Genomic DNA, 25,996 nt, shown 5'->3' on the forward strand with positions numbered 1-25,996 from the left:
GAGATTTCAGCATTGTGCTGGGGCTCCAACCCTTGAGAAGGCCTTGAGTCCTATCACAATACCAATATCATCGTTTATTACTTATTTTTTCCTAATAGTTTATTGACAGCTGAGGAGAAAGGCTGACCAGCCAATTTGCTGGATGGAATCTGCTCCATATTGCAGAGTCAACTGTGCAGGCTGAGAAATGGCAAAGGTGCTTTGTTTGGAACCTGAGGGGCAGTTCCTTGCTCTGGAAAACACTTAGAGTTTTGCTATTTATCACCATATCCCACCTCCCCTCCCACTTTCCAGCTTTGGAATAACCCCTTTGTTCCTCCACCTGCACTCTAGATGATAAATATTTCATATTATAAGTTTTATAACGGGTGTGAGGGCTGAGCTGCTGTCAGCAGACACTGACACATTCACCGGATCCCCGGCAGGCACACGGTGCTGGCAGGGACCCAGTCCTGCTGCCCAAGGCTTCTCCTCCTGCGCTGGACTGGCGTTTGCTCCCTCCCAGAGGGATTCCCTGTGTGTGTCCCGCTGGGTGCTGGGCTGGGGCCAAGCCCTGCACAGGGGTCACTTCTGCCACATTATCTGTTCTGTGCTGATGTTCTAAAATGGCAGCCTCAGACCTCAGAGCCTCTTTTGGCTCCCCACCTACTGTTTTCTGATGTTTTCTCTCCTCTTAAAGTTGTATTTACTTCAACTTCACTTTTCTAAGTATTTCCATATTCCAGAGGAACACTGGTCCATGGGACCCAGGCCTAACCCACACCATGCCTGCCATTTTTATTGGACATCCATGTCCTGATTTCTAAGAACTTGGTGGTTATATCCCAAATAACTCATCTTTGTGTCCTTCCCGTGCCCTGCACCACCTGAGGTTAAACGGGCAGGCACAGGCCAGGCTATGTCCAGGGCAGAGCTCCAGGTACATTGCTCTCCTCCCTCTTCCCGCTCTGCCATGGGCTCGGGATGGAGGAGGAGGAGGTGGGAATCTGGGTCTGAAAGGGTTGCAGAAGAGCATGGCCCAGTTCCCAGTTCACCTCTTGACAGCCGGGGAGCTCCAGCCCGGCTGGGCTCTGGCTGCCAGCGCATCCTGTCCCGCTGCCCAACGTGTTGTGTCTAGATGTGCTCAGGTGGTTTTGGATCTGGGAATTCCTGGTTCCGTGCCCACCGCCCTCGCCTTGGCAGGAGCGGGGAGCCGGACTTTCTTGGATTGTCCGCGCGTGCAGTCACAGCCCTGGCGCGCCGCCAACGCCTTTTCCAGAGGGACACGGCCAAGCGGAGAGGAAATGACAACCGCTAACAGTTCGCAGAGGGCTTAATTCTAAATGGAATTTCTAGGGACAAAGAAGAGGCGCTTCGGTAACCCACGGGCAGAAACCCCGGGGCCGGCGGCCGCCCAGCGGCCAGCACGCCCCCGGAGCGCTCGGGTCGCGGGACATCGCCCGCTGCCCCCGGGGATCGCCGCGGGCGGCTCCGGCCCGGCGGGGGAGCGCTGCCCCCCGGCCCCCGGCTCCGCCGATCCGCCGCGGGTTTTGCGGGCGGCAGCTCCGCGCCGGCGGCGGCCGGGGCCGGCCCGCTCCTCCTTTGTGACGGGGGGGAGGCTCCGCTCCGGGCCGGGCTGCGCTCCGCTCCGGGTTTGGCAGGCGGCCGCGGCGCTGGGTAAAATGGCAGCGCTGAGCCTCGTGTCGGACTGAGCCCGCTCGGCCGAGCAGAGTCGGAGCTCGCCCAGCCCGGCCCCGCCGCCGCTCGGCCCCGCTCCGGGGACGGCGCCCGCCCGCCCGCCGTGTCCCCCCTCCCTCCCTCCCGCCTCTCCCGCACCGGGAGCCCCGTCCCGGGTCCCCCCCCACCCCCCCTTTCCTCCTCCTTCCCCCCCACTCCCTCCTCCTCCCCTTTCTCCGCCGGCTGCAACCGAGGAGGTACAGCGGGGCCAGGCCCCGGGAAGCCCAGCCCAGCGGAGCCCTCCCCGCCTCGCCGAGCAGGCCGGGGGGGAATGAGCCCCCGCTGCCCTGAAGAGCCGCCCGCCGCCGCCTGAGCGGGGAGAGCAGAGCAGCGAGGCCTCACGCCGGCCGGCCAGGCAGGGAGCAGCTCGGGGGGACCGGTCCGGGGGGGTGGCCGGGCGGGGAGGGGGGGGATCATGGCTGCTCAGGTCGCCCCCGCCGCCGCCAGCAGCCTGGGCGCCCCGGCTCCATCCGAGCTGAAGAAAGCGGAGGCGCAGCAGCGGGATTGTCCCCCGGAGGAGGCGGGGGGTGAGGCGGCGGCGGCGGAGCGCGGCGAGAAGCAGGCGGAGAGCGAGGGCCCGTCGGGGAAGGAGCTGCAGGACGGGGCCGAGAGCAACGGAGGGGGCGCAGGGGCCGAGTCCGACCTGAAGAGCTCGAACGGGAACCCGGGCCCCAGGCCCGCCGCCGCCGCCACCCTGAACAATAACCTCCCGGAGCCGCCCGGTGGCGGCGGCGGCGGCGGCAGCGACGGGGTGGGGGCGCCGCAGCCGCCGCCGCAGCAGCAGCCGCCCCCTTCCCACCCGGCCGCCTTGCCCCCGCCAGCCTACGGCTTCGGGCAGCCCTACGGCCGGGGCGCCGCCGCTGCCTTCCACCAACATGGCGGACAACAAAGCCCTGGCATGGCAGCGCTGCAGAGCGGGGGCCTGGAGCAGAACTACCCGGGGCCGGCGGGAGCCCCCGCGGGGCCGCCCCCTCCGCAGAACTCGCACGGCGCCGGGGCCGAGCACGGTTTCCCCAACCATCAGTACAACTCCTACTACGCGGCCGGGCGCAGCGCCGGCTCCTACCCGCCTCCCCCCCAGGCCTACGCCCTGAGCTCCCCCCGGGGCTCCGCGCCGCCGGCCGCCAAGTCCCCCGCGGCCGCCGCCGCCGCCGCCTTCCAGCAGCAGCAGCAGCGCTTCGGGGTCATGGGTCCCTCGGCCGCCGGCGGCGCGGGAGGAGGGGGCACCACCCCGCAGCCCACGGCCACCCCCACCCTCAACCAGCTCCTCACCTCCCCCAGCTCCGCCCGCGCCTACCAGGGGTACCCCGGGGGCGACTATAGCACCGGGCCGCAGGACGGGGCGGCCGCCGCCAAGGGCGCCGCCGACATGGTCTCGCAGTACGGCGGGGGCAGCGGCCAGGGCTGGGCAGCGGCCGGCGGGGCCCCGCCGAGGAGCCACCACGCGCCCATGAGCCCCGGGAGCAGCGGCGGCGGGGGACAGAGCCTCGGCAGGAGCCAGCAGGTACCGGCCGGGCCGCGCGGGACGGGCCGGGGGGGGCTCCGGGCACGGGGCCGGGCGGGGGGCGCGGGGCTCGGGGGGCTCGGGGTGGCGGCGGCGGCTCTCCCGCGGGTTCCCCCCGCCGGGCCGGCGCTGCCGGGCGCTGCCATTGTCTGTGCTGCTCGCTCGCTCTAAAATGGCTGCCTCGCCGCCTTCCCTTCCTCCTCCTCCCCGGCCTTTGTGCGGGGCTCCCGGGCCGCCGCCGCCGGGCTCCCCGCCGCCCCGGGGGGCTCTGCCGGGGGCCCGCGGGTCGGGGCGGGCGGCGAGGGCCCGGCGGGGCCGGGCGCGGGGGGCCGGGGCGGCGAAGGGCGCGCCCGGGACATCGCGTGGCCCCGGCAGCGCCGCCGCCTTCCCGCGGCCCCGCGACCCCCGGCGCCGGCCCGGGGGGGTCCCGCGGCCCGCGGCGGGGTCCGGCGGGGCGGGCAGGGCCGCGAGGGGCCGGCGGGGCCGCGGGGGCCGCGGGGCGGGCGGAGGGGCCGCGGGCCGGGGCGGGAGCGCTGCCGGGGAGCTGGGCGACGGGAGCAGCGAGTGCGGATCGCTTGGGTTTGGGATTTGAATTATGGAGGTAAAATCCTTCTGTCAAAGCCAGGAGACAGTTGGTCTTAGGTTGACATCCCATCTGTGATCTGATTGGCTCCCCATCCCCTGCTCTTGGCCATTTATAATTGCCTCTGATGTAATGGTACAACCATCCTGATGAGCTCATAAACTTCCACACTCGCCTCCTCCGCCAGCCCCGGGACGGGGCAGCCCCGCGCCCCTCTCCGCATCCCCCGGCGTGACCTTGAGCCCCGCACGGAGCGGGGGGCCGGGGCACGTTGTTTGTACCTTGGCTTTATTTTCCTTGTGATGTTGGATTCAGCCTGGAATAGAGTCTGTGTTGTCGGAACGGTGGCAGGGCTGCTCCGCACAATGGGCTTGCTGTTTATTTTGGTTATGTGACTTTCCCCTTGGTATAAATGATTTCTTTGATGGATCTGAGGATGCGTTTGTTCCTGCCTGGTTTTGGCCCTTTTCAGAACTGGGGCTGTTTGGGTTCTTTATTAGATGGGAGCATGTGGGGGGTTCTGGGGTGTGTTACTGCCTAAAGAAGGAGAAAAAATCCTCGAACAACCAAACAATCAGATCCAAACTTGTGGCCAAAATGCTGAAATTGGTCGGTTACCAAGAATTATCAATTTACATTCAACAGAACTGTGATACAGGGCAGGAGTCTCTAGCTCTGTGTCTTAGGGCACATTGACTTATTTTGAATGAGAACTGATCTGTCTCCTTCCCCCCCCATAAATACAGGCACTTCCTAGAGGCTTCAGGTGCTGGTTGTGGTCAGGCTCAGCAGTGTCACAACTCTTCTGAGGAGTGGAACTAGCAAAAGCAAGCCTGAGGATTACCTTTATTGTTGGATGTGCAGAATTCCCTCTTTGCTGGAATAGGAATGGCCAGGAAACGTGCAGAGGAGAAGGCAGCACAGCATCAGACATTTTAGATACGGGGAAAAGAGGTGCTGGTATCTTTATCTGACAGCCTCGACTCAAAGCAGGTTCCTTTCTGTGCTCAGACTCGCATCTCCAAGGCCTGTGCAGGGCTAAACTTCCCTTTTCATTCTGTGTGCTTTGCTCCAGCTTTAGGCCGAGGTTGGAGAGATTTGGTACCACGTAGGGTGACCTGCAGCCTCCAGAGCTTCCCTTCTTGCCCAGGAATTCTCCTGCACTGATCTGAAGCCTGCTCAGTTGTTTGTCCCTTGATTACCAAAAGCACCCTCTGCTGCAGCCCCTTGAGTGGTTGGAGTGGCTTTTCTTTCAGGTTCTGCTGTCCCAGAGAGCAGATCTGCTCTGCTGGGGCTGTCAAACATCCAGTGGTGGCTGGCACTGAGTGCTGGAGCATCCTCAGGGAAGGTTTCAGCTGCTCGGGAATGTGGCCATGTGTTCCATGGATGCACAAAGTGCTTACTTTGTAAATCCTGGAAAATCTCAATTTAGATAAAATGTACACTAAAATACAGAGCCAGGTCGAACTTCTCAGGTGTTTTCCTGCAGTTCGCTTCTGTCAGTGTTCTGGTGCAAATTTGTAAAAGAAGCTTTTTTTGTCTTGGCAAATGAATTTTGCTTAATTCCATGAGCTGCTGACACAGTGAATTAGGAATACCTGAGTAAGTAGTCCCATAAACTGGAATTATTAATGAATAGTTGTTTTTAGAATTAGTTGGGCTTGAGGAAGGACTAATAGTGGATGTAGAAGGTTAACCAGCAACTCCCTCACCTCAAAAACCAAATTACTTTCCCCCCCAGTCCTTTTTGTGCCCAGGAGTGTCGGACTTAAACTGACAATTCCTCTTTTTCTGCTGGAAAAAGAAAAGAGCAGAGGTATCTAATGAAAAAAGCTTCCACGTGTCATCTGTGCTGCCCACAAAAGGTTGATTAATAATAATAATACTCCAGGCCTGAATTACAGCCTCCTGTGCTGTGTACTCCTAAATTCCCTGGATTAGGAGAATTTAGAGCTTTGTGTCTTTCTTTGTCTTGCACAGCAATGAGCAGAGCAGGTGCTTCCCTCCCAACTCTGAGAAGCTCTGGGAAGGCAGAGCAGGGCAGAGGGCAGCTCGGCTGCCAGAAACCTGCCAGGAGCATCTCGGGCAGGCTGGGGAGGAGGATGTGGGAAGAGCACGCCTGGCAATGCTGGGGCACCTTGGGGTGAGGAGCAGGGTGGTGCCTTTAATCCCTCCTCAGGGACTCTTCAGGAATTCTGAGTGATGCTATCGAGAGGATTTTGTCACTTTGCTCATCAGGAAAGGCCCGGTGATTTTCTGTGAAAGTTGTTTGGGTGGAATGCTGCCTGCAGTGAGCGAGAGGAGTGTGTGGTTGCACAGGGGTGGCTCCTGTGTGTAACCTTGATGGGTGCTTCACCCACAGCCAGTGAACACAAGGATGCTCCGTGTTTTGGGGACTTTTGGTGTTTTTTCCAGATGATCTTTCCAGCTGGGCAGCACAGAGCAGGATCAGCAGATCGGGATGGCTGATCTGTGCTGTGTGGGATGAGAAATCCGGGGTTTGCTGTGGCAATGACTTGTTAGAAGCCAGGCCATGGGTCCTGGTTTTCAGTTTTTCCAGTTCTCCCATGGATTTGTTTGCACTGCTTCCCCTCAGAGCATGTAGCAGCTCTTAGTAATGCGCCAGTTTTCCCAGGGTCGTGGGATTTAAAGGAAACTGCTTGAGAGAAAGGTCTTCCCTGCCTTTAATAGATGGGCATTTCTCAGGCTTTGGCTACAACGAAGTGTCTCCTGTAATGGGAGAACTCTTTGGATCACATTAAACATTGACATCTTGGATAACCTCCCCATAGGTGCCCCGGCATCTCAAGGCCTCTGTTATAAGTTCAGTGAAAGCAGTTTAAGAATCTTATGTTAATTAAAAAAAAAGCTTTTGGGCCTGTTGCCATACAATAGCTATTTTTTGTTGACTTTGATTCTGACTTTAGTAGCGAGTGAGGCATGAAAAACGTTGTTGGAAATATGGTTTTAAACTAAATTGGCACCAAAAGGCACTGTGCTGCCAGTGAGCTGCGATGTCTTGGAATGGGAAATTGGGACCTGGCTCCTCTTGGCTCGTGGTTTTTTCTTGCTTTGCATTGTAATGTCAGGAGCCCTGGAGTTGTGTGTTGTGCACTGGAGCTTTCCAACAAAAAGGAGAGTGCTGCATCTCCTTTCTCTGAATGAGCGATTTTAGGGCTTGGATGTTTTAGGAAAAGCAGGAAAATTCTGCTGCTTTGATTTTTTTTTTTAAATAAAATCTTGTTAATCCTGGTGTGGACACTGGAGGTTTTACTGCTTTATCTTTTTTAAACAGCCTGAAGTCAACCAGGTGTTGTCTGATTCTCTTAAAATCTCTCATTTTCTGCAGCACCATCTCCCTGATGCCCAGCTTGGAGGTGTCCAGTGTTTCCAGGCACGATGTGTGTGGGATACAGGACAGTAAAACTCAATCCTCACTCTCAGCTGCAGCTTTTATTTTTCCCTGCCCTTATCACCACCAGTTTACTGGGAAACCCAGGACAAACCACTTGAGTGTTGTGGTGAAATGGTGTTAGCAAGGCTTGCCTACTGCTTTTTATGGAGTTTAATTGAGCTGCCCTGTGAATCCTTATTTATTATCTGGGCTAGGGGAGGTTTCCCCTACGGTTCTCTCTTGTGAGGATGTTGTTGTTTGCAAGACAGAACTTTGTTTTCTGGAAGGTTTTATGTTTGACTTTCAGGCCTTTTTTGGGGGGCTAGAATGCTTAGTGGTTTCCTGGAAGTGCCCAGTTTTATTCCTTTTACCTGCTACAACTTCTGTTTCCTATTTCTGGAATCAGGAAAACTTCCTGTTTTCCCTCAACAAGCAGGCAGAACTTCTTCCCTGGTCTTAAATAATATTGGAAACTGGGCTGGGGGAGGCAGGACAGTCAAATGTTCTGTTACAAAGCTGTGCCTGACTGTTCTCATAAGCTTGGTGTATTCATAATGCTTTGGGATTTTTCTGTTGTCTCATTTGAGAACTCTGGTCAGTGGTTCCTGTGTTACAGACGTATCACACGTTCCATGAGGGCTGTGCTAAAAATCCCAGCAGCTTTCCTTCAGAGAGAAAATAATGTCTAAAATTAGGCTTAATAGTGCAGCTGTTGGTTTTATCTGTTACCTCATGCACGACTTTTCCACCACTTCTCTCCCTTACTCTTTTCAAAGGAACGCCACCAATTGGAAATCCAGCTTTTACCCTCTGCATCTGTGCTCTGGGTAATTAAAATATTAGAGGAGAAAATGCCCTTTCCAGTTCCTACTCTGTGTATTTAAAATTCTCTGGCTAGTGAGCCTGATTTCTTCTTTGAATTGCAAGTCCTGAGTGATGGATTGCTCTGGGGAGAAGCTGATCAGCAATGCCATTGCCCAATTCCTGCTAGGAATGCTGGAAACTCTCAAGGAGCAGCAGCAGCAAAACAGAAACTGAAGGCAGCAAACCTGGTTGGGGAGATGGAAAAGATAAGCTTGTCAATATTTAGCCATTTGCTTTTTCCCCTCTGATGTGGTCCTTAAACCATCAGCGAGGGTGGAAAACAACATTTCCCCTTTTGTTCTGGTGGGAGAGAAAGGAAGGATACCTTCCTGCTGGAAAAAAAAGTGTTTTTAAGAAGTCCTACAAAAGTTTTTTTCTGTTGTGTGCTGGCTGCAAAGAGTTCAGTCTTTAATTTATGCACGGGCAGTGGGAAAACTGGACTGGATGTGTGTTAGGCAGAGCCATAAATCTCCAGCTGGAAGTGAATGACAAGAGGGATGGGAGGAATAAAGCTGGTTTTTGGCACGTTGGAACAGAGCTGCTGGGGCTGTGTCCGGTCCCTCCTGCCCACCAGAGGAGCTCTGCTGCCCTCCTGGCTTCCCTGGGAAAGCTGGGGAGTTCCTCACCTGGAGATAGAGCACGGGTCCTTCTGGGGGCTCAGGGGGACCACGCTGTGCCCACCATCAGTCATGTCCAGGAAAACTCCAGGGCCAAATTCAGCATCCTCTCTGCTTCTGGAGGTGCTGCTTTTGGTGCTTTGGGTCTGAAGTTCTGCAGGAGCTGGGTTTCTTTAGGATTCTGAAGTTCTGCAGGAGCTGGGTTTCTTTAGGGTTCTTTGGTTCTGAAGTTGTGCAGGAGCTGGGTTTCTGTAGGGTTCTTCAGGATTCTGAAGTTGCGCAGGATGTCAGGGTTTCTGTGGTTCTTTGGTTCTGCAGGATGTCAGGGTTTCAGGCAGCCTTTTGTCTCTGCCTGTGAAGCAGGGCTGGAACGTGGGCTCTCAGTTCCCTCAGTGGCTGTTCCTGAGCAGCTGAGCCGCCGCTGTGGGAGCTTTGGGAAGGGCTGAGCTGCAGGGCTGGGAAGGGTGCGAGGGGAATGTGACTCCTCTGTCGCATCCTGTGCTGTGAGTGTGACCCCAGCGTCCGTCCCTGGGTTAGCTGAGCACGTTGAGACCCCTGGGATGGAGCTCTGTGCTCGAAGCAGAGCCCAGGGCTGCACAGGAGGAGCTGCTGCTGCCAGGACTCAGCTCCTGTTCGTGTTTGACCATTCCCTGTCCCAGTCAGACCTGGATTAATCGTGTGTTAGCGCATGCTGAGCGAGGGGCTCCCACCCCTGGCCCTTCCTGCCCCTGAACCCCGGTGCTGTGAGCCAGCAGCTCGGTCCTGCAGCTGGAGCATTCCTGAGGGCTCTTGCACCACATCGAGGAGAGCATCTCCAGGTTTGCCACAGTGTCTTTGTGGAGTGTCTCTGAGTGTGAAGTGACAGCTCAGTGAGTATTTACACAACGTGGGCACGAGTTCTCTGTAGTGAAACGGAAAGGATGCTGCATGATGACAGGTAAACTTAATAAAAGCTGCCTCAGAGTTCCTCAGCAAGTATTGCTTTTTGCTTTAGGTGTTAAGAAGAAAATGTAGCTGGAGTCTAATTTCTAATAATGTTCTTTATATTTTTTTCTGGGAGAAAAAAGAGACAAAGGTGTATAGGCTCAAACAGGGGGACTGGTTAATTCTGTTAATAGGGTAAAGAAATATCTTTGTGAGAAAGTGGAGGTAGTATTCATGTCTTAATTCCTATGAAATTCCCGTGAAAAATCAGTTTGTGTAAATAACTCCAAAAAACCTGCTGCTCCATTACAGTTATTGGCATTTCATGTGATAACCAGCATGTCATTATTTCCTTAAGCCAGCTCTGGTAATTGAAACTCTTTCAAGGACAAATTCAATTGCTATTAACTTTCTTTTTCTCTATTTTTTTTAAACTTGAGTAACTTTCTCTCTCTCCTGGATAATTAACATTAGGCCTAAATTGGTCCAAGAAGCTCTGGGTTAGATGTGGGCAGTGGTTTTTGGGAACCCTGGTGGAGCAGAGGCTGCTCCTTGTCCTGGATTTGTGGGTGCTTGGCCGCGTGGGGAGCCAGAGGGGACCAGAGGTGGCTTTGTTTTGGTGGGATGTGATGGACACATCTTGGGCGTGGCTGGGAGGAGGCTGAGGCCAAAGGTGGCCCTGACTTTCTGCCACTTGTGACTTTCCACCCTTACAGATTCTGTGAAACTTTTCTCAGAGAGAAATTCTTGAGGCTGGGAGGGCTCTGGACTTTCCCACCCGGGGAGGATGAATGGGTTAAAGGAGTACTTTCCTCCCCTCCACTCACTTGTGAAATTTCATTCAGGTTTGACTAAGAGAAACCCTGAAAATTACCATTTCCCTCCTGATGTCAGCAGGTGCTGGCGCCCTGCCTGTGAGCAGGAATGTTTGAAACCCTGGGCCCAGCCCAGCTCCAGCTGCACTCCGGGCTCTGGGAATGGCTCTGCTGGGGCAGGAGCTCAGCATGACCAGGGCTCACCCTGCCGGGACAGGGCGCACGGGGCTGGAGGGAGCTGAGCTGCCCTGGAGATGGCCGTGCTGCTTTGGGTTTCAGCCCTGAATGGGATCACCGGTGAGGAGAACACACGGTGTGGGCTCTGCTGCCTGGCCGGTCTCGCTGTGGGTTCCTCGCCTGTGTTGTCTCTCTGGTGATGATGTTTTAGAGGCCTGGAGGTGAATTGGTGAATTGATCCTCCTCCTCCAGAGCAGGACCAGCCACCCCTGAGCACAGACAGCAGGGCTGCCCCCGTGTCTCAGCGCTGTGCTGCTCATTGGACATTAGGGAGAACACTCCAGCTCAAATCACGTTAATTGAGTGTCTCTTGTCCTGTCTCTCCAGGTGTGGAGAGCAGAGGCAAAAGTGCACACACAGTAACCTGCTCTCAAACCCGTGGCTTTGTGCCTGTTTCCTTGAGAGAAACTCTCTGCTTGTGTTGCAGAATGCCTCCCTTTGCCTCCAGGTTACTGTGGGAATTCTCCTGGAGGGCTTGGACTGTCCTGCTTTGGCACCTGAACTCTGCCAGGGTCCTGGGCTCACTGCTCTCTGTGGGATCCTTCCTGGAGGCCTGTTTGCAGTTCTGTACTTCATATCCAAGGGTGGATTTAAAGTCCAAATGACTGTAGGACTATGCACCCTGTGCGAGTTTAGGAGGAGAGTCTGGTACTCATTAACTCTGTAAATAATTAAACCAGTGCCAGGCTAGAGGTGATCTCCCCTCAGCCCTGCTCCATGTGAAAGGCTTTCAGCAAGAGTTCTTCCCTCTGTGCAGGAGATCCAGTGAAACAGTGGAAGTGCTGCTATTAGTTAAAACTTGATTTTTTTTTTTTCTCTTTAAATTATCTTTGACTTTGGGGTTTGCATGGCTGATCAAGGAAAAGACTTCCCATTCAAGGCCAGTTTACTGAGTGTGATCACGTGTTGCAGAAACTGCCTTTATGTGCTGTGGCTGCACGTGTGTCTCTGTTCTGGGGAGTCCTGCAGCCCTGTCCCTCGGGCTGCATGGGTGAGGGAGTATTTTTTATTAGAAAAAAACCCCAAACTCATTTACTTACTGTTCTGTGGGGCACTTGTGATGATTGCAGTGCTTTGGATCCCCTGGGAAGGTCCTGGGGCAGTTGCTGCATACAGTCAAGTTGAACATTAATTTTTTAAAAAAATGTGTGGATAAATTGAACAGTGTTTTGAGAGGAGACATTTAAGTATCAAAGTATGTCAGAGATTTTCAGGTTATGGTGGCAGACCATGAGGCTTGAAGGAGGAGTTTCCATGTTTTGGAAGCCTTTCCCTGGCTCTGCACCCTGCAGGTGGCAGAGGGGTGCTCTAAACCATGGCTCAGAATCCAGGTTAATGCCCTCCCTGCTGGGTCAGAATTTCTCTCTGGGCATGGGGTTACACCTAGAGCAGTTTTCACAGGATCACAGCTTGGGAGGAGCTCTGGAACTGTCCCAGCCAAGCCCTGCCCAGGCAGGGTCACCTGGAGCAGGTGGCACAGGGACACGTCCAGGTGGGTTTGGGGTGTCCCCACAGAGGGAGAGTTCAGCCCTGCCTGGGCAGCTCTTCCAGGGCTCTGCCCCCCTTTCCACCTCATGGAGAGAAGTTCTTCCTCACGTTGAGGTGGAACTTGTGTTCTATTTTATGGCCATGGCTCTTTGTCCTGTTACTGTCACCACTGAGCAGAGTCTGGCACCATCCTCCTGAGAATTTTCTCTGGTTTAAGGAAAAATCACCTTGATGGAAATGTGGTTTCCAGCAGCCTGTGGGCAGAATGTGGCTCCCTGGGACAGGGCACACTGCTTGGGAAGGGACTTTGGGGGGAATGAGAGTGTTGGCATCAAACCCACCCTGACTCAGGTCATGCACTGGCTGCTGTGCAGAGACACTGACAGACCAACCCTACCCCAAATCATCCTGTCTGCCTGGACTTGAGGGGTGTTTCTGAGCCCCTTCCCTGTGCTTCCTGCTCGGTTCATGGCCATGGTGGTGTTGCAAAAGCTGCTTTCCACGTTAATTGTGATTGATTACCTTGCAATCTGGGACAAGATTCCCTTTGAAAAGCTATATGCTGATTTGGTGTCAGGAATTAAAATCAGATGAAGTGATTAGCGTTGTATGAAACATCCCAGAGAGCCTTGGTTTTCAGCTGTGTTGTGGCCCTTAACCCTTCCCTGCCCTCTGCTTGGAGCGAGGTGCTCAATCTGCAGCCCCTGCTCAGGTGAATCACTCAGCTGGGGTGCTGGGGACCCTGGAGCAGTGCTGGGGACCCTGGAGCAGTGCTGGGGACCCTGGAGCAGTGCTGGGGACCCTGGAGCAGTGCTGAGAACCCTGGAGCGGTGTTGAGAACCCTGGAGTAGTGTTGCTGAGCCCCAGAGCAGGGATTTCCTGGCTCTAGTGAGGACTCTGAGTGTGCTGATGCTGCTCCCACAGAATGAGGAGCAGGAATTGAGGAGAGCTTTGTGTCTGATCACTCTGTAAATGGCAATAAACTGTTGAGAGGTGTCACTGCTGTCAAGGTACAGTCATGGCTCATCTTCCTTTCCTTTCCTCATACGAGTTGCCTTACAGTTTCTCGTTATACCTGTTCCTGGAACCAGTGGAGACTTTGCAGCGTTGGCTGTTCCTCCTGCCCCCATGGCATTGGCACGCTTGGGAATTCTTGTATCCTCTCCCCAGCTGCCAGCACACACTCTTAACTCACTAAGCAACTCCCCACGTTGTTCATTCTGCCTGGAAAGAAAGCTGGATTTTTCTGGATGGAGATGCAATAAAAGCCCAGGGACAGAAGCGAGTGTGGGGCAACAGAACCAGGCTTCAAAAATTACTGTAAGCAAGGCCTGGTGGGCTTTAAAAAAAATAAAAAAAATTTAAGTAACAAGGACGTTGTGGCACTCAGGATGTGTCTGTAGTGAACCTGAATCACAGCAGCCTTGGCTTGGTGAAGGCTCCAGGAGTGTCTTCCCTGCTGTCTGGAGCTGCCTTGGCTGCAGCTCCAAGTTTCTTGCCCACGTAGACTTTCCATCTCCCCCAGCCTCCTCTTCCCCAGCAGCCCGGCTTAGCTGGATGCAAATAGCTCGTTTGGGTGTAAATACTGGAGATTGGTTGTGGCTTTGCTGTAAAGTTACAGAGCCCATCCTCAGTAAATGCAGATGGTAACTTGTCATTACTGCAATTTTAAATATTTTTGGTTCCGTGGAACTGAAGTGGAGGCTTGAAGGTTGAATTTTAAGGCTAAAATAAGAGGAGGCTCAATAAAATCCACAAAAATAGCACCCGGATTTGTCAGCTGCTGTAATGACAAGGGAAATAATGTAACTTTTCTGTTTCCTATTAGCAAAACAAAGCTTTGCTACCTTGTTTCGGGTTGGACACAGAACGCAGCGGGGTCGGGAGTGATGGGAGGGGGTTTGGGATTTACTGAGTTACTTCCTAAGGAGGGAGCAGCGGGGCTGGTGGCGCAGTGTGTGGTGACAGCTCCTGTACCCCAGGGGTGTTTGAGGGACTCTTGGGGTGATCAGTGACGCTTATCTGGCTGGGCTAGGGCTGTGAGAGCAGCCAAGCCTGTGTCACCCCATCCCAGGGCCAGGGTGGTCTCCACTGTGGAGCTGTGAGCAGTGAGCGTGTGGTGGAGCACAGGGGATGGGTTGTGTTGGCACAGTCTGGGATTGCCTGTCTTCCACAGATTCATGCCCAGCCTCAGACTTCTTGGATGGTTTCTATCTTCCACAATGCACTTTTGAATGAGTTCAGGCACTCTGCAGGAGCAGGGCAGAGGCTGAGCCGTGGCTTGGAGCAGCTGCAGGCCCCGACACGCAGCTCCTGTGGAAGCTGTGGGTAAGATGGAGCTCTGGGATGAGGCACCTCCAGGAGCTGCAGCTCTGCAGGGATCAGGGTGGCTGCGTCCTCCTCCCTCGAGGTGCTGTGTGTGGCAGGAGAGGTGGGGCTGTGGGGACCCGGGGTTGTTCAGAGCCCTGAGCTGGTCCCTGAGGCTCCCCAGGAATGCCCATCCCGGCGTGGGAAGGGGTCATGGGAGTCTGCCTGTCCAGTTCAGTCTGTTCAGCCAGTGTTTATTCTGGTGTAAAATGAGATGAATTTGCAAAGTGATGAGATATTCAAATACAGATGGAGCTTTCAGACACACAAGTGGGTAGAAACCTGTGCTGCTGCATTTTGCAGATGAAGATTTATCAGGAAAGTGTTCTTAGAAAGGAACCCAGGAGGCTGTGCTGGAGGTGTCTTATCAACTCCAGAGCATGCACCAGCACCCTCAGATTTCTGTGCAGAAAAGGCTTTTAATGAACTGATAAAACTGCCTTTATTCTAGAAAGCAAACTGCAGTGAGCCCTTGCGTTGGCTCTTCCTTCAGACCTCCAGTTTTGGGAAACATCCCTCGTGCTCAGTAGCAAAAGACATCTGCCCGTGAGATCAGCAGGACTTGTTTTAAAGGAAGCAGGGGTTACAGGGAATTAGCTGGGTGACTGAAGTCTGCCACAGGTTGCAGTGTCTGAATGCATTTACGGGGCATCTGGAGCCCTTTCAGGTTTCCAGCGCTGTTCAGAGCGAATATTTTGGGACTCCCCGGCTGGTGATGGGGAACAGCTGCTCTCGTGCTCCTTGGAGTGAGATCGCTGAGGCAGTGGTGACACTGAGTGTAATTCTGCTCCTCCAGCCTAGCCCTTCCTCCTGCTGCCTTTTTTCTGGCTTGCTCTTGGCCCGGTCCCACTGCTGGGGTACAGCAGGAGCTCCTTGCAGCCGGGCTGGAGCTGCGAGGAGACCTTCGAGAGCCCTTTTGTTGACTTGCCTCCAGTTCATTAGAGCAGAAGCAGGAGGCTGGCTGAACTTAAAGCCTGATTTAATATTCAGGAAGGAAGTTTCTTTCCATCTTAAAAGGAGCAGCACCTCATTACAAGGATCACATGTTCCTTTGGATCATCTCCCATGGAGCTCAGGCGCAGTTTTCTTTACATCTCGGTGTTGCTTGGATTTTTGGGTGGAGTCAGCAGTGGCACTTGGGGAATCCTGGGGCGAGTTGCTTGAATAATGTGCTTGTAAAGTGAATTGAAGCCTGACAGTGAGGGATAGATAGCTTGTTACTTAGTTCTCTGGATAGAAGGAAATTGTATTTTAAATGTAAGGTGAAACTATAAATTGTATGGGGATCACACAGTCTGAATAACAAGCTGCATCATCTGACCCAGCTGCCTGGGAAATGCCTGAAATTTTCACTGGTCATCATCTATTGCACAGTAATTATAATCTTTTGTTAATTTTGACTGCTGTTAAATCAGTAAATGGTGTTTTTCAGAATGATCTGCCACAGTGTAAGTAGTTGAGGTGGAGGGACAGGGATTGAGTCCTCTGGTTGTTGTTAATGTTCAGGTGATGGGGGAATCCCTTGTGCTGTCCCATGGGGATGTGCTCTGAGCCTGCAGACAGGAGAGGTGTCCCTGAGGAACCATCGTGGTGCTTGTGGCACACCTGACGCCTTCCCACCCTCCAGTTTTTGATAAAATAAAAAATAACAACTCTGCTGGTACTTGGGCATGAACACTGTGCTGCTGTTGGGCTGTTCCCAGTGAGGTTTTGAGGGGTGACTCTCATTTCACTTCCCACCACATCACCTTCTGCCGATTGACTTCTTTCAGGAATGAGACGTTCCCTAATGATACATCCTGTAATCAAAACTCTGGTCAGTTTTAATCAATTAGAAGAAACTTAGTAAGAGCTGTGCTTTGGAAAGTCCTCTGAGATGTGTGGACTGGGCTCTTGCTGAGAAACGTTAATGGGTAATTACTGGATTTTGTTTAGCAGGGAGATACAGGTCACAGGATGGCAGCTGGGAGAAACTCACTCATCTTCCTTCCACAGGATCTGGATTTACAGCAGATCTCCCCCCAAAAATGGTGTAATAAATGATCAAGGAGGGGTTAGACATTGAGCAGGGCAGATTTGGGCTTTGCAAGAGCTCCAGGTAGAAGCAGGTGGCTGAAGTAATGCAGCAAGAGTCCTGTTCCCCTCCTGTGTTGATGTCGTGAGCTTCTTCTGAGGTCGGGGTGTTAGCAGAGGTTTAGAGGAATAGAAAGTGTCTGGGGTCAAACTCTGACCTACTGGGAAAAGTCAGAAGAAAAACCAGGCTCTTTCTGGTTGCAGAACTGAAACTGTGGAGCAGAGGTCATCTGTTTTGACAGCCAAACTTTCATCAGCATTGGCCATTGACAATGAGATGATGATACATCACCTCCTGGTTATGTGTCCAAATCCAAGTTAGATTCTGGGATTTGTGGGGGCGAGGGAGGAGTTTTATTTTTCTGTAGCTTATGTGAAAATGGATTTGTCCTGCACGTTTCCAAGGGATGAGCATTTGTAACCCTGTATTGCAGAAGTCAGGTTTTGGCACTCCAGGCTTATGGGTGTGAGTCTGAACATCCCAACTGCTTCCTGAAGGGAGTGGGGTTTCCAAAGGGATGGGGCTGCCCTGGGGAAGGCAAGGAAAGCCCTTGGTGGGAGCTTGGCACAGGCTTGGGGTGTGCCCTGTGTGAGCTGAGGGACTGAAGGAAGTTGGTGGATTTCTCAGGTTTAAGAAGGGAGGGGAAAGGCAAAAAAGGAACTGTGCATTTCTGTGACGATGTTCTTGGAGAAACAAGCTCCTTGTTGAAACTGTCCCAGTGAGGTGGTGGTACACCTCATGGAGTGTTTATTACCATGGGTTTTCCAGGTGTTTTCTTTTGGGGGTATCTTCATGTCCTGCTGGAGGATCTTTATTTTAACTGCAGCTTCCCCTGAGCCTGTTCTGTCCCCCTTTAAAGCAGACCTCCATGGAATAGAGGCATTGGAGCATGACCCGGCTATAAAAGGCAGCGAGTTCAGGCCGGGGTGTTGACCTCAGCACAGCCAGTTGCACCTTAAATAGAGCAGATGAAAGAGCTCCCCACTGCAAGGTGAGCCGTGTTTGCTCCCGAACGAGGACGGTTGTTGGTTTGTGATCGTTCCTCCAGTTGTGGAGGAGTTGGAGTCACCTCTGGGGGGGATTTTGGAAGGCACAGGTGGGTGTGAGACTGTCTGATGTGCAAACACGAGTGACCAGCTTAAGCTGGGGTTTGCTGGAGCCTCCTGTGTTCCCCGTGGGTGCTGTTGTGTCCCTGTCCCCATTAGTCCTGTTTTGGTGATGCTGTGGATCAGCTGTGGTTGTGTTGTCGCAGGAGAGGAGCTGCTGCTCTCAGCAGTGGAATCACCACAGCCTGCCTGGTTTTGGTGGATGCCCAGGGCTCGGTGCCAGCTCTGGGCAATGCCTCCCTCTGTTTCACGTTGTTCATGAGCCCTGTGCTTTGTGAGCTGGCACCATCACACGGGAAATGGGGTTTGTGTGTCTCAGGCCTTGGTGCTGCAGCAGCAGAACTCTCACAGTGCCCTTGGAAGGTGGAAAAGGGGCAGGGGTTGGAAAGGGGCAGGGGTTGGAGGGTTTAGGATAAGGGTTTAAAGGTGGGAGGTCGAATGCCTCATCCCTGTTCTCCAAGTCCCACTTCAGTGCAGTGAGATGCCCTGGAGGGGTGAGCAGTTTGTCCCTGAGCCTGGGGATGAGTTGCCCATCCCTGGTGCTGCTCAGCGTCGTCTCAGCCTGGCCGCTTCCACCCCGCTCTGTGACCCCTCTCTGGCCAAGCTGGGGTGGCCAGGGAGCAGCTGGCAGCTCCCCGTGGGCTCTGCAGGCTCTCTTTGTACCAGTGCGAGCAGCCAGACAATGGCTGGTGCTGCCGGGGTCCTCCCCATCTGTTGCTGGCCCTTGCTGGGATTCCCGGCGCGGGTCCAAGGCCTCGCAGGCAGCGCTCGCTCGGTGGCCGGGGATTCCGGGCTCAACCTTGCTGGCAGCAGTGGCGTGGCTTTGCTTTTATGCAGATTAGCCATGTGCTTCTCACTCGAAGGCGTTGCACAGGAAAAGACGTTTCCTGTGTTTGGTTCTGGGTGGGCGGCTCCGGCTCGGGGCTGAGCTGGGCTGGGGAGAGGGATTACGGAGAGCGGCCCCCCCGTCCGTCCCCTCCACCTCCAGCTACGTCACCACAACACAACCACACGCGCTCATACTGTTGGTGTCATTCATTCAGTGCCAAGATTGCTTTAAAAAATTCCCTTGGCCCCAGTTCAAACAGGAGTACAGCTGGGATGTGTTAGATTTTAGGCAGTCTGCCCTCAATTTGAGATGAGTTATAAATAGCAGTGCCGACTTCCTTAACTACCACTCTCCGAGGTAAAATGCAGGTTAATGACTGTGGGAATCAATTAGGGCTTCTCTCGGTTAAACAGCCAGGAATGCCTTTTATTATTTTTTTATCACAAATAACGGACAACAAAGCTGGTCAGGAAAAGATTTCAAAGCCAAGGTGGGAGCTGAGGGCTTTTCTCTTATTTTTTCAGCCTTCTTATTTTTTTTGAGGGGGTCAGAGGGGGCAGCTGAAGAAACCGGTTGTGGCCAACACCCATGTTTGCCAATAATTGAGTGACGCTGATTTGAAACTGGAGAGTTCAGTAAATCACTCTCCTTCTTTTTCTTCCTCTGGCCCAATAAAATACAAATATGTAATAAGGTAATGGGGAAGGTCAGAATTTCATTTTTCTGTACAGCTGTGGAGAGTTTGGCTCTTGCTTCCGAAGTGGGATTTGCCTCTTCCCTTTACTCGCTTTCCTGACAGGACCAATAGCATGTCCTCTCCAATTTAACCAAGCCATTCATTCAAGAGGCCAAATTTCTCTTCCACTGGACAAAATCTGAAAGGAATTGTTCATGGAATCCTCTTGTCTGCCTCAAGCCTTTTTTGTTTCTGAGGGAAAACCCTGGTGTTGTTTGGAAGAAGAGCTGGTTTCAGTGCACTGCCTCATTATAGGGGCCTGACACCCTTCACATCACACAGAGTGATTTCAAGAGCTTTTGAACTCGGCAATTTCAAGCTCACTCTGGGCTTGCTGTTACAAACTCTTAGTCTAGAAATATCTTAAATTACCCCAAAAGCTCCACAGTTTCTCTGGAGCATGGGTTTCTGGTCACTCTCTTTACTCACCAAACCACACAGCTTTGTTTTTGGGAGTTTGACTGGTGGCAGGACAATGTTTTGTGAGTTTTGGTACTTACTGGTGTTGCACAACAGCAGAGATAGTGGGATTGAAGGAGAATAGAAGCAATTTCTATGAATGCAGGGAGGTGTAAGCAGGGGGTCTGGACTTCAGTGATCAAGGAGCAACACTTTCTCTCAATTATGTCTCTCTGTGGCAGGGCCTTTGCTTTTGAAGTGTAATCACAGTAATCTACTCCTGCGGTTTCCTATTGAAAGGATTTCCCATGTATCAGCCCAGAGAAGAATTTCCAGCCTTTTGCAGTCAGGGTTTGGTATTTCCCTGTTTACCCTGCCCATCTCTGTGAGAGGGCTGTGCAGCCTCTGCTGCTCCCAGCACCCACACAGCCCCTGGATCAATCCTGAATTCCAGCTTGGTCCTTGCCTTGAGGCACATGGAGTTAAACTCCCCAAAAGGGTTTTGGGGCAGCAATTCCTGATGGCTGACTCTTGGAGCCAGAGCAGCAATACCAGGTCCAGTTACAGCCCCTTGTGTGGGATATTCTGAATTAATGGCATATTTTGAAGGAAGAAACAACACATGGCAGCATCTGAGATGTACAGGGCAACCCTGGGGAGCACGAATTAGCCTTGCTATGAGTCAGGAGCGTGTGTATGAAATAGTTCCTTCATTAGGGATTAATTGGCATTTACATTCCTCCTGGTGATAGAATTTTATCCATAAGGCTGCCATCTAGATGCTCTTGGTGTTTGTTTTTAGCACCCTCTCTGTGCTAGGGCCTGGTGGAAGGGAGGCAGCTTGAGGCACGTCGTGTCCTCCTACGCTGAGCAGCCAAGGTGACGACTTGGTCACATCCTGGAAAGATGTTTGGGGTTTGTGTTTTGGGGTTTTTTCTTTTCTCTCTCTCTCTCTTTTTTTTTTTTTTTTTTTTTTTTTTTTTAATGGCTGCATAAACAGTTGCAAATGTTTCTTGGAAGTTTTTTAGTAGTTGTCATGCTTCCTGTAGGAGTCATGGAGAAGTGAATCTTCACCTTGTTTTCTCCTCCCTGAAGAGATGGTTGGTCTTGTGGGTGACCACAGACAAGACAATCAGTGCAGGGGTGGCAGCATGTGGTGTGAGTGTATTTAGGGAAAAAAAAAAAAAGGTTAAAAAAAACCCGAAAAAGGATGTATTCAAGAAGCTGCCCTTGGTAGCGGGCTGCAAAGGTGAGTTACAACCAGGAGGAAGCGCGTAGCAAATGGAAAAGATGTTGAAATATTTAGTCAGTAACCCCAAAGTTGCACTTTGTCAGGTGGAAGGAAGGATGTGAGTGCTTGGGGGTGGTGAGAGCAGGCTGAAGTCAAAAGCCAGGGGTTAGGAAGGCTCCTGGTGGCCCTGTTTTTACATACCAAAGGAGATAATGTGGGCAGGGAGAAGATGTCAGTAATGCAAGGGGATACCCACAAGGCAGGACTTGGGAAGCACCAGGGACAATTGCAGAGAAGATGTAAACACAATTTGCATCTTTGAAGGTGTATGGGAGCTCCACATGGGTGCTCCATTCAGGACTGAGGCCCTGCAGCTCTGAGGGCTCCACCAGAGCCTTCAAAGATCTCTTTTTTCTGCCCCCATGAATGGAAGCTCCTTTTCCCAGCTGGCACAGACCCTGTGTGGGTGCCTGGCATTCCCAGGGCAGGGACCTGGGGGCTGCAGCCTCTGCCCTTCTCCCTCCCCATCTGTGAGAGCTTGGACACGAAACACAGAATAAAACTTGTTCAGGGCTGGTTTGGTGTCAGTATGGATGAGAATGGGAACAGCCAGCACAGCTGAGTGTGGGAGGGCATCCAAAATCTGCCTCTGCAGGGCCCTGCGCTGGCTGGGGGCAGCTTCCACAGGGTGGCCAGGCTTTCTCAAGCCTGCCAGAGCTCCAGGAGCGGCTGGGACACACTCTCAGGCACAGGAGGTCACTCTGGGGTGTCCTGTGCAGGGCCAAGTTGGATCCTTTGGGTCCTTTCCAGCTTGGAAGAGTCCATGGGTGCCCTGAGCAGCACAGAGCCCCTGGGCTTTGCTCTCCATCCCTTTGTGCCGTATTGACACCGATTGCTCTGAGAGCCAGCCCAGTTCCTGTGGAGCCAGCACCCTTCCCTTTCCCAGCAATGGGGCTTTTCCTGCCATCCCCGCTCAGTGCCAGCCCCTGGTGCCCAGCAGAGCCCACGAGCTGCCCGTGCTGTCCCTGTGCTGGCTGCTGGCTCTGGGCTGAGCCTCCCTGGCAGCCACCCTGCGCTGACAGCTGGGCACACAAATGTGTGCTGGGGCTCCAAGCTGTGCTGGCTGCTGGGGAAGGCTCCTCTCCAGTGCAGCATGCTGCAAGGACTTTCCTTCCTTCATTACCATGGGTTTTCTCTCCAGTGCAGCATGCTGCAAGGGGGGATTCTGCAAGCACCAGTGGAATCCTGCTCTGGTCTCCAGCGTTCTGTGGGGTTTCCAGCCTGAGCTGTGTGTGATGTTGGCTTGTGCGGACCTGCAGGGCCACTCCTCAAGCACCTGAGCTCTGCCAGGGAGGGTGGATCTGTACAAACACCACCCCGGGGCTGGTGGCAGGAAGGGATGGTGGAATAGAGTCCATTGTCATGGTGATCTGTGGAAAACATCTAATTGGGATTAGTTAGATCACCAGGAGCTCAGGGAAGGATTCCCATTCAGCCCGAGGAATGAGGGTTAAGGACTGTGCTGGGATTCATTTAGAGGTCAGCATGCCAGAGCAGCCCTTGCTTTAGTGGGGGATAACTGCCAAGGTGAAAAGCCCTGTTTTGAGGTCTATAGTGTTGAGGTTTACAGTGTTTTCAGGAAATCTAATTGACTATTCCTAAACCTTGGCTCCAGGCAGGGATAGTACAAATGAAGTCCAAGGAAAGTTGCATTTCTTCACTCATTGTCTCTGCTCTAAAGCTCAGGGACCTGACTTTCGAGGCTGACAAAGTGTTTTACATGCATCTGTATAAATTTGATTTAGAAACTCTTTATTCTCCAAAAGGCAGCGGACACAAAGCACATGTAAAAAATAGATTCAAAAATGAAACTGCAGTCTTGAGGACTGTGGATGTCAGCAGCACTGCCCAGTGTTACTACATCAATGTGCATTAATTGAAATGCATAAGTGTAAATTAACAGCCTGTAGTGTTTTGGGAGACCTTGTTATACGTGAAAGAAGCAGTGTTTCTTGTGAATATTTAAATTTTCAGCCTAAATTTAACTTGTTGTGGAATATCTGGACATTAAACTACTACCTACAATGGGGAAAAGTCACTTCCACTGATAATTGATTTTTCTTGATGATCCTTCCCCCCTTGTTCCCTGTCTTGCCACGGGAGAGATGTCAGCATTAAATGACTTCTCACTGGGCGTGTTCTTGGTGCGGTGGTGGGTTAGGGAGGGCAGCAGGAATCCTGCTGTAATTCCAAATGTAACTTTGGGCTTTAGCCCCTGGGAAGAGGCAGAGCTTCTCCTTGGTGCCGAATTTCTGAATTTCTGCAGGGTTTTTGGGGAGTTGTGATGTTTAAATCAGCGATTCCTGTGTCTGGATGTGCCTGACGTGTCCTGCATTGCCTTGCAGCCCGCGAGCCCGATGGATCAGATGGGGAAGATGAGGCCTCAGCCCTACGGAGGGAACAACCCCTACACGCAGCAGGCGGGGCCGCAGGCGGGGCCGCAGCAGGGCCACGGCTACCCCGGGCAGCCCTACGGGCCCCAGGGCCCCCAGAGATACCCCATGGCCATGCAGAGCAGGACGCAGAGTGCCATGGGCAGCATCTCCTATGCACAGCAGGTACAGCTCCACAGCTGGCACGCACAGCTGGGCGGGCAGGGACACGCAGCCAGCCTGGGTTCTGTGCCACACCTGCATCCAGGTGGGATCCATAGCCTGGGGAATCTTTGTCTGAGAGAGGCGGTGGCAGAGCAGTGAATCCAGCAAGGGAAAAATAAATAGCAGGGGAGGGAGATCCTCTTTCTGCTGTGCTGAGTTAGAGACACAGCTGTTCTTTGCACAAGAAATGACTCCAGGTCAGTTTTGGCTCATTACATGATCCAAGTGGCGCCTGCTGGACTGTTTGCAGGATTCAAAAGGCAATTTTTTATTTGTTTTTTTAAGTCTTTGGAGCAAGCAGTCTTTCCTTTCAATGTTACTTTTATTGAAGGCTGGTCAGATAGGGATCCCTAAAAACTTAGCTATGATGCCTGTTAGAACTTGGTTACTGCCAAGAATAATGTCACACGCGAGTGTGTGACACGAGTGTGTGACGTGACTTCTGCTGTTTTCTGGGAAGTATCTAGATAGTGGCAATTCCAGTGCATTTACTGCTGTTGAATTTTGCTTCTGGAGCAGAATCTGTGTGTGTGTGTGTGAAACTCCCTTGTGACTGGCTCACCTCCCTCTCTCCCCTGCAGATGCCTCCATACGGGCAGCAGGGCCCCAGCGCGTACGGGCAGCAGAGCCAGAGCCCCTACTACAACCAGCAGAGCCCTCACCCGCAGCAGCAGCAGCAGCAGCAGGCTCCCTACTCGCAGCAGCAGCAGCAGCAGCCCGCTCACTCGCAGCCCTCGTACCAGCAGCAGCAGCAGCAGCAGGCGCAGCCCCCGGCCCCGGCGCAGCCGCCGTACTCGCAGCCGCCGGCGCAGCCGCCCCATCAGCAGCCCCCCAGCCCGTACCCGCAGCAGGCGGCCCCGCAGCACGCCCAGGGCCAGCCCCCCTACTCCCAGCAGCAGTCCCAGTCGCCGTACCAGCAGCAGCAGGCGCAGCAGCCCGCGGCCCCCGCGGCGCTGGCACAGCCCTCCTCGTCGTACCCGCCGGCGCAGCCGCCGCAGCAGCCCTCGGCCTACGGCCAGCAGCGCTTCCCCCCGCCTCAGGTAGGCTGGCCTGCTCTGCTCCTGCTCTGGGGCGCTGTGTGTGGGGCAAAGCTCCCGGTCTGTGCGTTAGAATTGGGTAACTACACACAGGGAGCTGCATGGCACAATATGGGCAAAGCTCCTGTTCTGTGTGTTAGAATTGGTTAGCTGCACACAGAGAGCCCCTCGGCCTACAGCCAGCAATGCTTCCCCCTGCCTCAGGTAGGCTGGTCTGCTCTGCTCCTGCTCTGGGGCACTGTGTGTGGGGCAAAGCTCCTGGTCTGTGTGTTGGAGTTGGTTAGTTACACACAGAGAACTGGCTAGTTACAGATAGAGAATTGGGTAGCACCACATGGGGCAAAGCTCCTGGTCTGTTTGTTAGAATTGGTTAGCTACACACAGTGAGCTGGGTAGGACAAAATGGGCAAAGCTGGTGGCTTCTCCTGTGGCTCACAGAGGTGGTAACCAGCAAAAGAAAAAGTTGGCTTTGGGGAGGAGAAACAATGCTTGGGACCTTTCAGCAAACACTGCAATGCATCCAGAGTAGCCTTTGAGAAGTGGAAGGGTTTAATTGACTTGCCTTGTTTGTGTAAAGATGTACCTGGAATGAGGGTGAAGGTGAAGGTGAGGAAGCAGAGGGGCAGATCCAGGACAGCCTGTGGCAGAGCCTGTGATGAGGGAAAGCTGGGAATGGCTGTTCTGTCATGCCCTGGACCTGTGCTCCCAGCTCTGAGCACTATCTGTGTGTGCTGCTGGCTTTCAGTGCTGGCTCTCACCTCCCGTTTTGGGCAAATGTCACCAAGGGGACATAAGTCTGCCACAATGTGAGAATATCCCAGAGTGATTCCGGCAGAGGCCTCATTGTATTCCCATTTGTGACTTTTTTGTGTGTGTTGGTTGATGTTTCAGGAGTTATCTCAAGACTCGTTTGGGTCCCAGGCATCCTCTGCTCCCTCAATGGCTTCCAGTAAAGGGCAAGAAGAGATGAACTTGAATCTTCAGTCCAGACCTTCCAGCCTGCCGGTGAGTGGGGCCTGGCCCGAGGGCAATCAGCAGCACAGCAGGAAAATGAGCACTGGTCCTGTTCCACGTGGAAATGGGAGCCGTGGAGGCTGCCTGTGCTCTTTGCTAACTCATTAGCTTCCTACTTCCCACTGGAGGTTGAATGTAATTTACAAAAGTAATGGATTTGAGAGGGGAGTTTAACCCTGAGTGCTCTGGTCTGCAGGTGCTGCCTAAAGCAGTTCATTCTGTGTTCTCTGTGTGCAGAGTCTGAAGTACGTCACTTCAGAGCAGGCCCTGGCCTCCAGGAAAATCCTCATTTCTAGCTGATCTTCCTGTTCCTTAGCCCACTGTGGCACTGGTGACTGGCATTGGAGCATCAGTGGGCTTCTCTGGTCCAGTCTGGCTGAACAGTTGGTGAAAAAGACAAATTC

General features: G+C 53.4%; 1 protein-coding gene across 2 annotated transcripts in view; it reads left to right on the plus strand.

The window, feature by feature from the left end:
- The first annotated feature begins 2,116 nt into the window (after positions 1-2,116).
- ARID1A (AT-rich interaction domain 1A) overlaps positions 2,117-25,996 on the plus strand; it is a 53,171-nt gene continuing 29,291 nt past the window's right edge. The window contains exons 1-4 of one of the 2 annotated variants that reach the window (XM_063177650.1): positions 2,117-3,220; positions 23,290-23,502; positions 24,123-24,581; positions 25,470-25,583. In XM_063177650.1, the coding sequence (XP_063033720.1) occupies positions 2,132-3,220; positions 23,290-23,502; positions 24,123-24,581; positions 25,470-25,583 (1,875 nt within the window). In that variant the 5' untranslated portion in view covers positions 2,117-2,131. The remainder of the gene's footprint in view (positions 3,221-23,289; positions 23,503-24,122; positions 24,582-25,469; positions 25,584-25,996) is intronic. The other variant, XM_063177651.1, reaches the window with a different exon arrangement.

This window comes from Melospiza melodia, chromosome 27 (genome assembly GCF_035770615.1).
Source record: "Melospiza melodia melodia isolate bMelMel2 chromosome 27, bMelMel2.pri, whole genome shotgun sequence".
Taxonomy (NCBI): Eukaryota; Metazoa; Chordata; class Aves; order Passeriformes; family Passerellidae; genus Melospiza; species Melospiza melodia.